Source organism: Nematolebias whitei, chromosome 22, assembly GCF_014905685.2.
Source record: "Nematolebias whitei isolate Nwh7 chromosome 22, NemWhi1, whole genome shotgun sequence".
In the NCBI taxonomy this organism is placed as follows: domain Eukaryota; kingdom Metazoa; phylum Chordata; class Actinopteri; order Cyprinodontiformes; family Rivulidae; genus Nematolebias; species Nematolebias whitei.
The window spans coordinates 2,186,316-2,197,175 of record NC_056519.1 but is presented as its reverse complement, the minus strand read 5'-3'; the positions used below and the strand labels follow the sequence as shown (position 1 = coordinate 2,197,175).

General features: G+C 48.9%; 1 protein-coding gene across 1 annotated transcript in view; it reads right to left on the bottom strand.

The window, feature by feature from the left end:
* Positions 1–10,860, bottom strand: part of shank3b (SH3 and multiple ankyrin repeat domains 3b) — a 39,170-nt gene that overhangs the window by 4,118 nt on the left and 24,192 nt on the right. Inside the window, exons 4-24 of the mRNA XM_037695837.1 lie at positions 9,903–9,974; positions 9,649–9,757; positions 9,013–9,164; positions 8,814–8,943; positions 8,700–8,737; positions 8,501–8,617; positions 8,349–8,426; positions 7,784–7,850; positions 7,365–7,587; positions 7,118–7,293; positions 6,939–7,052; positions 6,786–6,861; positions 5,883–5,965; positions 5,079–5,203; positions 4,869–4,998; positions 3,492–3,572; positions 3,397–3,414; positions 2,823–2,953; positions 1,887–1,980; positions 1,073–1,642; positions 52–330 (exon numbers count right to left, since the gene is read on the bottom strand). Coding sequence (XP_037551765.1) covers positions 52–330; positions 1,073–1,642; positions 1,887–1,980; positions 2,823–2,953; positions 3,397–3,414; positions 3,492–3,572; positions 4,869–4,998; positions 5,079–5,203; positions 5,883–5,965; positions 6,786–6,861; positions 6,939–7,052; positions 7,118–7,293; positions 7,365–7,587; positions 7,784–7,850; positions 8,349–8,426; positions 8,501–8,617; positions 8,700–8,737; positions 8,814–8,943; positions 9,013–9,164; positions 9,649–9,757; positions 9,903–9,974 — 2,863 coding nt within the window. The remainder of the gene's footprint in view (positions 1–51; positions 331–1,072; positions 1,643–1,886; positions 1,981–2,822; positions 2,954–3,396; positions 3,415–3,491; positions 3,573–4,868; positions 4,999–5,078; positions 5,204–5,882; positions 5,966–6,785; positions 6,862–6,938; positions 7,053–7,117; positions 7,294–7,364; positions 7,588–7,783; positions 7,851–8,348; positions 8,427–8,500; positions 8,618–8,699; positions 8,738–8,813; positions 8,944–9,012; positions 9,165–9,648; positions 9,758–9,902; positions 9,975–10,860) is intronic.

Genomic DNA, 10,860 nt, shown 5'->3' with positions numbered 1-10,860 from the left:
TGTGTGTGTGTGTGTGTGTGTGTGTGTGTGTGTGTGTGTGTGTGTGTCCACCTAGCGGTTTGCCCGTCAGCGGGTGCAGGAAGGTGTGAGGCGTGGGTGAGGGCGACAGGACGGGGGCCGGAGGGGGGAGCTCTCCGAGGTCGTCCATCGAGTGGCTCTGGGTCAGCAGAAGCGGCGGCTGGTTCTCTGACCCCGCCCCCTCCACCGACAGGAAGAGGGAGGAGCGGCGGCCCTGAACCCGGGCGCGCTCGGAGAGCACCTGCTGCTGGTACAGCTCCGCCCTGCTGGGGCTCGAAGGTCCGCCCCGGTCCAACTTGAACAGATCGTGACCTAAAGGGGAGAACCGGACTGATGAGGGTTCTGAGGCGCCGCACTGACAAACGTGAGATGGGACCGTTTCAGAGCCAGAAGAACCCCGCCGTGTTTCCACCGAGACCAACACCTCGTGGAGTTTTCTTTGACTCTGGCCTGAAAATAATCCAACCAGTCCAAGCCGAACAGAACCAGAAGGTCCAGTAGAAACTGCAGAACCTGTTCAACATCAGGGCAGAGTCCATCGTAAGGAGGCTTTAAATCTGAAAGATGGACCCGGCTCTGAGCTCTCTGCTCGGCGCCGCGGATCTCGGTGCAACTTTTCAGACGAGGCTCGGTTCTGCCTCAAACGTGAGTTGGTTCTGAATTCAGTCCGAGTTGATTTCTGAACTGAAATCAGCTCCAGATTTTAAAACTTAACGCTTTGAGATGTTTAGTTTTAAAGGATCTCATGAAGCGTCACATCTGGTTCGTTCTAAAACATTTTTAGTATCTTCTAGTCCGATCAGAGAACAGGTTCTGTCCGGTCCGGTTGTTGGACCGACCTGAAGAACGTTCGTTTTCTTTGTGAGTTTTTTTTAATGTTTATAAAAGTAGAATTATTGTAAACCTTCAGTTTCATGTTTGGACTTTGCTCTCAGAACTTAAAGGACCGGTTCTGGACGATGACGTACGAGCCTGAAGGTCCAGTAAGAACCACGTTTGATGTTTTTCTGGCAGAAAGTGTCCCATCATGAACTCTGGTGGTAAAAGTGCTAACCCTGCTCCTCAACAGGAAGTTGTTTCAACAGAGGCGACTTCCTCCTTTGGGGTTTGGTGGGCGGAGCCTGCTGACCCACGTTAGCGTAAGGGTTTTCTATTGGTCGTCCCCGGAGGCGTGACAGTGGCGAGTGTCCGAGGGCGGGGCTTGTGCTGTGGATGGACAGCGTGGAGGTCTGCGTGGCGGTGTGCAGGGCGTGGCCAGCGGCGTGGGCGTCGAGCTGCAGCGGCGGTGGGGGTGTGTCCTGCAAGATGATCATGGACCTCGCTTTCCGCTGCCGCTCGGCGTGGGTGTGGCTTCTGGAATCTGAGAGCTCCTGCAGCCTCGGCTCCGCCCCCGGCTTGAAGCTGGAGCGGGTCAGTCCCTCCCCTTGACCCGGGGGAGGAGGGGGAAGGAAGGATGGAGGAGGGCCCGAGTCGAGGAGGAAGAGCGAGGAGGTGGAGGAGGCAGAGGGAGGCGGGGGCGGGGCTGTCTGAGGAGGAGGTGGGATGGAGCCGTCCGTCAGCGAGGAGCTCCGTGGAAACCGACTCTCGTTGATCAGAGCTGAGATCCGGTTGTCATCCGGTGTGCCTGTCGTGGTTACCATGGAGACGAAAAGATAAACTATCGGTTGTTTTTATTAAAACACCAAAACAAAAGTCTTTTTAGCTGCTTTCTAAACACACAAAATATAAATATGCAAATAAAAAGGTCGGCTCAGAACCTTTTCACAGCATGTTCAGCTTCGGCTGTGAACAAGCTGCAGAGCCGGGTCATTTAACGACCTTTAGCTGTGTGCTAAAGCTAACGTGTTGGGTGCGGCAGCTGGTCTCACCAAAGCTCTTGGTTCTGGACATCCCTCTGGGTAAAGCCATGGTGCTCTTCTCTGGGGCGGAGGGGGGCACCAGACCCTGACGCTCAAACAGGGACTAAAAGGACAACAAGAACTTTAAAACAGAACATGGACCAGCTCGTCTTTGGCTCCCACACAGAAACTCAAACTTTTTTTAAAGTTTCTAACTTTCACGGTTTTGTCACAAAGTTTTTTAAATATGTAACGACGTAACGAGATCTTACGGGACTAAAAACCCAGAATTTAAACTCTGTAACTAGAGTGTCACGACTTTATCTGGTGAAGACGAGTCCAGGAGATTAGACACGGGACCGCAAGGCGTGTTGTGATCGGCTAGCTTCTGTAGCTACGTGCTGAGAGGAAGAGCCTCCTGCAGAATGAGTAGAATGCTGAACGACTGCAGCTGAGAAAATAAACTGAACCTTTGAGGTGTAAATTACACAACTTCAGTTTATTTATAAAGCATCAAATCACAACAAGTGTCTCAGGCACTTCACAGGAACATTCACATAAAAGCCAATTAGTAAAGTTCTTGATCTGAAGAAGCAGCGGACAAGTTGAATCTTGGCTTCGCTGCAGTTTCTCATCCTGAGCGACAGCTTCTGTCCTTAATGCTCATTCCATGTTTCCGCTTGAATTATTTGACAGAAGAAATCTAAAAACGTGTCAAATCTTGTTTTATATGGAAATATTTTTAATGTTTTATTACGACCGCTTGAGAAAACGGGTCCGACCTCCCGGAGGTCAAAGGTCACACTAACGTCTCGTAACATCTGAAGCCCTTGAAAGACCTTATTAGTTTTCAGACGAGCAGTGAGGTTCTGCTCGCCGGGCCCGTCCATTTCTTTAAGACGCGTCAGAACCACGTCTAGAGATCCTCTTCGTGTTTTGGTGCTTACGACCCGGCTCTCGTCTTACGTTAATCTCGGCCTGCGTGATGCGTCGGCTCGTCGGCCTCTGTTTGACCGTCGCCGCTCTGAAGTCGTCTGATGGGCGGGTCCTCAGAACAACTTCCTGTTGGCCTCCAGCCAGCATCTCGTCCAGTTTCTCTGGAGAGGGAACGGGACAATGAACAAGAACCAGGGCTGCAGCTGGACCTCAAACACCTGAACCGAGCTTTAAAGCTGCTGTGGAACTAATATCTTACCTGCTGCAGATGGGTCTTTGGACAGTTATATTCTGACTGGATTAATGAGCTGAAACCAAAGTGGCGTTTGCAGCAGCTAAAGGTTTTTATGACTCTTTCCTTCTGAGCCGTTACGAAACTTTAAAGACTGGACTCGATTTAAGGAGGAGTCCATTTTTTGTGTCTTTGTCTCAACGAGCCGTTAGCTCGCTAATCTGGTCAGAGCGCTATCTGCAACAGGTAAGACATTCACTGTTCATAAGGTTTCCACTCAACTTCAAAACTTTGAACTTTTAATATTCTTTTGTTGGAACCTAACGCTTCATGCCAACAGAACCAGAACCACAGCAGACCGGTCCAACTCACCGTAGCGCCGCCTCCTGGCTGCAGGCGGAACACAAACAGGAAGTATAAAACAGATGTTGGACTCAACAGCGTGCGTGAGTACGTGTTAGTTTTACCTATCTCCTCCAGATCGGCTGTCATGGACTTGGACCGGAGCGTCAGTGATGTGCTGGGCGCTCGTTTGGGAGGGGGCGGAGCTACAAGGCAAGAGTCTGAATCAGTTTTTGTTTCGATGAACCGAACTTTAATCTGAAGTCATCACCAGATTTAGTTTGTTGATGCAGAAACAGGAAACTAAAAGATAATGAGAAGCAGCTGAGTCCAGCTCCATGTGGACCTGGAGGGGTTTCTGGTGTCATGGAGCCCATTGGGTCACCATGGAAACGGGCTGAACTCATCAGAACCTGATTCTGGCCGCAGCACACACGATTAGTTTAACGATAGTCCAGAAATTACGGTAATGTTTCTATATTTGGTTCATATTTATTAAGAAATCTATGAAACTGTTTTTAAAGGCTGGACTGAAGTTTTGGATGTTTGTAGCTTCAATCAGAGATTACGACATTTGTTTGATCTTTCTGCACCGATGGATCAGAACACAAGCTGCTGCTGAGCCTTTAGCTTTTTTAATCTGAAGCTTCGGATCGTCTCGTAATCTGATTACATCCAGGTGACGCGTCTGAGCCGAGACCGCTCGTGAGTTCTGGCAGTCCAGCATCTGGACCGAGCTTCTCCTCCATGACTCCGCTGGTTTGTTGCTCAGCTGAACCTGCATAACGCTAACATCAGCTGAATGCTAACATCAGCTGAATCTGTTATCAGAGGTTCGGCTGTGTCAGATTTAATCTGGATTCATTATCGGTGTGGTTTCTAGTCATGGAGCCTCAGATGGTTTCTGACAGAAACAGTTGAGACATTCTGGAGACATGGACTCTGTCCATCTCGTCCCGGTCCACCGAACCTTCAGTGAGTCTTTGGTTCTGTCCAGCCGGGCTCAGGCAGCTTGTGGAACTCTTTGTAATCGTCTCGTTTCTAAACGTTTCAAACGGATCGTTACAAATGTTCAGAATCAGACTGAGCCCGGTTTGACAACGCGCCGGTTCTGATGGTGCTTTGGTCCAAGTTTCTGATCCAACAACTCAAGTTTCAGAACACTCTGAAAGATCTGAAGCCGTTACTTCCACTGGCACAAACGGGTTTAATGTACATCTGGTTCTGATGGACTCGTGTTGCGCAATCCTTCATTTAGTTCCTGCAGCGTTGAACAAGATTCAGTCTTTTATTCTGAAAATCCTCCCAGGATTAAATAAAGTGTTTGTGACGTTCAGCTGATTTTCATCAGATTAAATTATTAAACCTCGATCTTCACCTGAACAGTTTTAATTCGCTCCCTGCTCTTCAGTTGAAATCTTTCAGCCCGTTGCCATGGCGACCCTCTGGTTTACAGAACCAATCAAAACGAAACATTTTCACAGAAATTAAAAGAGCCGAACCTTTCTTCCTGATCAGGTTTTCTGATTTTCGGGAGACGGACATGACTTTCATCAGCAGACGACTTCCTCCTTGTCGGATGAGAGAGACGACCTGCCGGTGACCCACCTTCACCACGTCGGTCCCGTTCACCTGCAGAGGTCCAGTCAGGTGACACGTTTCCAACAGGACTCCATAAAGTCCCGTTTTATTCATCATCATCTGGCTGTTACCTCTATGAGGAAGTCTCCGGTCCGTAGCCCCGCCCTCCAGGCCACGCCCCCCTGATCCACAGACTCCAGGTACTGAAGGGCAGGAAACGCAGGTGTGGGGGCGAACTCTTCAATGGGGGTCTCGGCTGGAGACAGAAGCAAGTGGAGATATGAGGTAGATCACAGCAGACACCTGCAGGTCTTAAATGTGGACAGTTATTATCTTACCTGTTGTAGGTATCATTCATCTTCAGTTTGAAGAAAAAGACTCACCTGACTGACAAGTTTATGAAATAGTTTTCAAACTATGCTTTAGCTCGTCAAACCACGTATCTACAGCAGGTGAGATGTTCTTTCTTCATATCAGGATACCAGAATTTTTATTTATTTGGTTTGTTGTTTCCTCTCTGTTACGACATTTAGGCGTTCTTTAGATTTTATAAAGTATCGATACGAGCTTTGTTTTTAAAAATCCAGACATTTTATTTTATTTACGAGCAGAAACCGTTAATTTGAAAACCCTCCTGACATGAAACGACACACCAGCCTCTTAAAGGGATAGTCTGGTCATTTTGAAGCATCAGCATTTTCAGCCAGAAGTGGAGTCAACATCTGGAATGAGAGGTGCAATGAGCCTCTCCTAGACCAAGACTTTGGTCCTCAGATCTTACTCCAGATGTTACTCAACTTCTGGCAGACGGATACATTTACAGTTTGGTTAGCCGAGGTCATGGCTGAGAAGGTGCCAGCGATGCTTCAAAAATCACCAGACTATCCCTTTAAGGTGACTGGACGTCCAGCTGTGGATTAAAGCAGCACTTCTACCTTTAGCTCCTCTGAGGACGAAGCCGAAGCCTTCGCTCTCTCTCTTCTGCAGCATGGCCGTTTTCTCCTCGATCACGTAGTCGCTGAAACACAAAACGTGGATTTTACCGCGTTCAGTAAAGACACGCAGCCCCCCCTCCCCCCCAGGACTGAAGGGGTCCGAGTGTCTCACCTTCAGTCCATCATGCTGTTTTTGATCAAACCTGCTGCAGTGAGCGGACGTTATCAGTATCCTACCTGCTGCAGGTGACTCTTTGGAGGAACTGCCAGAACCAGAGTGGATCAAACCGTTGACGTCATTTAATGTAAAGAAATGGACAGAACTTCACAAAGGTCCGTTCTGCGCAGAGTTCGAAGTTGAAGCCTGTCACTCACACACACTCATACATTTAGAAAACATTCCAGATGTTGTTTTCCAGTGTGTGAGTGACAGGGACCAACTTCAAACTCTTTGTGACGTTCCGTCCGTTTCTTTGCATTAAATGACGGATGCTCAACTGCTACAGCTAGCTGCTGCTGTCTCATTTGAAAAGTTTGTATGGCTCCAGATGTGCAGCCACAACAACAGTGTGAAGAGTCTTAAGACTGAAGTGATTCCGACTAGCCGTTAGCTCATTCATCCAATCCTCCAAAGAGCTACCTGCAACAGGTAAGATATTAATTACTTCTGCATAGTGTCCAGAGAAACGACGAGAACAAAAATAAAATCCAACAGCGGATATTTTCTCTGCCCTGCTGACTGACTGCAGGTAAGATACTGATTACTGATAATGACGTCCTGAAGGTTGGACAGACAGATGACTTGTCCTCCATGTCTCTGCTGGACACATTTAAAACCTGCAGAACCCGTTTGGACCAGCCGGGTGTCTCTAAGAACCAGTTCTGACCCGTAGGGGGGCTCACCTGTAGGAGGTGTAGTTGTCGTACGACCCGACCGTGTAATGTCTGAAGAGTCTCTTGGTTCTGTCCTCCCTCGTCTCTGAAACACACACACACACACACACATGTTCACCTGGTGTTCATGCGTGTCACGTGTTCTGCTACCAGACTAGTTACCAAGTCGCGGGTCGTACTGTCTCATCTGGACCTCCTCCACGCAGTCTGCAGGAAACCAGCCGGTTCTGCCTTTAACGCTGCCCTCCCAGAACCCCCCCTCGCCGATGGACAGGACTGCAGAGACAAACAGAGTCAGAACCAGCAGACTGTGGACCCGCCTGAGGCTCCGCCCCCCTCACCTTTGACCCGCTCTCCTCGGTGCAGCTGGATCTCTCCGGGCCCCTGGGGGACGTGGGACCGGGTGGCGATGAAGGTCCGTCCCGGCACCGCACTGTACAGCCGCCTCTTCCTCATCTGCGGGGTGGGGGGAGGTGAGGAGGGGGGGCTGGTCTCCACGTGAGCCACCTCGCTCGGGCTGCAGGGCAGACCAGAACCTGGTTACATGGAGTCTGTTTCAGGAGGTTCTGACCCCCCAGGTGGGCCTACCTGAGGCGGCGCGTGTGTCGTCTCAGAGAGTGCGTGTGCGTGTCGTGATGCGTCTCCAGGCTCTGCAGGGAGGGGCCGGGCGAGGAGGCGGGGCTCTCCAGGGCGTTGTCGCTGGCGGAGCGAATGAGGGAGCGGGGCGAGGACAGTCCATTTCCTGCTGCGGTTCTGGTGGCGCCGACCCGCCGGCGCTTGGTGTAGGACGGGGTTTCTCTGAAGGGAACTGCTTGGACACAGAAACACGGAACGTTAAAACCCTTCTTCTGACAGAACAGGTCCTTGAACGCAGCACCGTTACCTCATGGTGGGAAATAAAACCCATCGATTCGGATCAGTCTGGTTCTGGTGGTTCTGACTGAGACAGACATGCCAGAACCCAAAGACCCAGAACCAGAGTCTGGCTGTGATGCGTTTAAACTCACCAACATCAGATGATTTGTGGATCTTGATGATTTCAGCGAGATCAAAGTTCCCCGCAATGATCGCCACCTGCCAAACAAACGATGACGTCACGCATGAACAGAACCAGAACCGTTTGGACCTGATGTGGAGGCACCGAGGTGAGACACGTGTCCAAATGATCCTCGTCAAATCTACTCATTTCATTTTACAACGATCGCAAGTTATTTTTAATGATGCTTTGAGGCACCTGAAGGCAACACCACAGGTACAAGAATCCTGAGGCACCACCACAGGTACAAGAATCCTGAGGCACCTGAAGGCAACACCACAGGTACAAGAATCCTGAGGCACCTGAAGGCAACACTACAGGTCGAGGAAACATTTATCTTTGTTGTTGAACTATAGAATTTAGTTTTTATCATTTTATTTCAGGTGGATGTCCAAGTTTGACTCGTTTTTTGTGGTCAAGTGTTTCTCAGTAGTTCCGGAAGAGACCGGTTCTGCAACATGTGTCATCGTGGACCTCTGATCCAGAACTCTAACCCACTCCTGGAGTTAAAACCTGGTTGATGTTTGTTTGTTCACCTGAAAGGCCGTCTGGTTGTTGTAGTTCTTGATGTCTTTGTTTACTCCTCTGAACAGCAGAACCCGGGCGCAGCTGTCCTACAGAACCAGCAACAACATTTATTAAACATTTACACATGTGCTGAGTCCTTAGCATGTTGCTAGCGTGTTACCTGGTTGTACAGGGCGCAGAGGTGCAGCGCGGTGTTTCCTGAGGCATTCTGGGAACTCATGTCAGCGCCGTAGAACAGCAGGTGCTCCAGATGCTGCACGTTGCCATAGCGACAGGCCTGAACTCGCACACAAACACACCAGAATCAGAACCCAGCAGGACCCAGACTCATCACCTGCGTGTGTGTGTGTGTTAGTCACCTGGTGGATTTCCTGCCACCCATTCTCATCAGTGATCCCTGTAACCATGACAACAACTCTTCAGCTCTGAAGTGATTTTCAGCAGAAAGCACACACACACACACACACACGTACCGATGGTGGCGTGGTCCTGCAGCAGCAGCTCGCAGCAGTACGGGGCTCCGCCCACCATGGCAGAGTGGTACAGCGGAGTCAGGCCTCGGCTGTCCTTGTAGTCCGGAGATGCTCCAAGGTCCAGCAGAGTCTGAGGACCAGAACACAGGTCAGAACCAGCACATGTTTAAAGTCCATCGGGTCGCAGACCAGTTCTCACCGTGAGCGAGGCGCTGTTCCTGCACAGGACGGCCCGGTGCAGAGCCGTGATCCCGTCTCTGGTCCTGAAGTCCAGGTGGGCTCCTCCGCTGCGGAGGACTTTAATGAGCTCACCGCTGTCCTCCAGCTGCACGGCCAGGGTCAGAGGACACTCTGGAGGACACAAAGGGACAACTTAAAGTCCAGAACAGAACCAGGCCGACAGCTCGGATGCATCCGTGTTGAAAGCAGAGCTGTACGTCATCAGGATGCTGTTTGTCTGATAAACTGGTTTCTAGACTTCCTCACTGGTCAGTCAGTCAGGATTAGCAAGAAGACCACAGCCCGCATCAAAACAAACACTGGAATCCCACAGGGATGTGTTCTCAGCCCCATCCTGGAGTTTGCAGACCGCAGTGATAGAACCTGATTTGTTGCTCAACTTTATGCTGCGACTGTTTGAGACCCAAACTGACAAAATACAGACAGAGCTCCAGAAACTAAAGAACCATCATGGACCCTCACGACTGTGACTACATACTGTACTTTGATTTTTATTTTTTATAATCTTTTGCTGAACTTTCTTTGTCTGTTTTCATTGTTCAGAACGTGGAGGGCTCAGACTACTTCCTGGCTGCTTTATGATCTCCCCGCTCACCTCCGTTGTCTGCGTCGTGGAAGTTTGGATCCAGACCTTTCTCCAACCATTTGGAAACTTTCTCCACGTTCTTCTGATGGACATGTTCCATAAATCGCTTCAGATTGGCCTGAAGGAACAAAAATATGTTCAGTTTACTGAAGTTTCAATAAAAAGTCTCAGTCGGATTATCTGAACGACACTCGGGGGTTCCAGGCTGTTTGTTCAGATTTTACCTCGTTAAGTTTTTTTCAGCTTCAGGTGAGATGAGTTACCTTGGTGTGAAGCTTCGCCAGCTGTTTGTCGTCTACGTATGTCTGCGTGTAAACTCTCCTCTTATAACGAAACTGTTCAAACACAGACAGAACTTGGGTTGAGAACTGATGTATCTCACATAGTTGACAGAAGCATGTAGGTAAACTTTCCCACATGAAGAACACAAACGAGACGAACACAGCAAACTTTAAGCAGCAGAACGGACCGACGAGGAGGAGAAACTGGGAAGAAACAGCTAAAGGTTCTAGTTTCCACACAAAGCTGAACTCAGATATTAACCAGGAAATGAGATTCAGCTGAAGATGACATATTTTTATTTTAAGAAAATTACCTGAAAATCTCAGTTCTTACTATAGAAAGGTAAAAAATAAACATTTTTCTATGTTTATCTAAAGGTTATCTCATTGTAAGCCAATTACTTGTTGAGCTAATGACTTGTTAGCCTTGTTATCGGTTTCTCATTTGCGCTAATGGCTTGTTAGCATTGTTAATTGAGCTTATGCCTTGTTAGCTGTTTGTCAGTTGAGCTAATGGCTCGTTTGGCTTGTTAGCATTGTTAGCTCTTTGTCAGTTGAGCTAATGGCTCGTTAGCCTTGTTAGCTCTTTGTTAGTTGAGCTAATGGCTTGTTAGCTTTGTTAGTTGTCAGTTGAGCTAATGGCTCGTTAGCATTGTTAGCTGTTTGTCAGTTGAGCTAATGGCTCGTTAGCCTTGTTAGCTCTTTGTTAGTTGAGCTAATGGCTTGTTAGCATTGTTAGTTGTCAGTTGAGCTAATGGCTTGTTAGCTTCGTTAGCTGGTTGTTAGTTGAATATGGCTTGTTAGCATTGTTCACCGTTTGTCAGTTGAGCTAATGGCTTGTTAGCATTGTTAGCTGTTTGTTAGTTGAGCTAATGGCTTGTTAGCTGTTAGTCAGTTGAGCTAATGGCTTGTTAGCATTGTTCGCAGTTTGTTAGTTGAG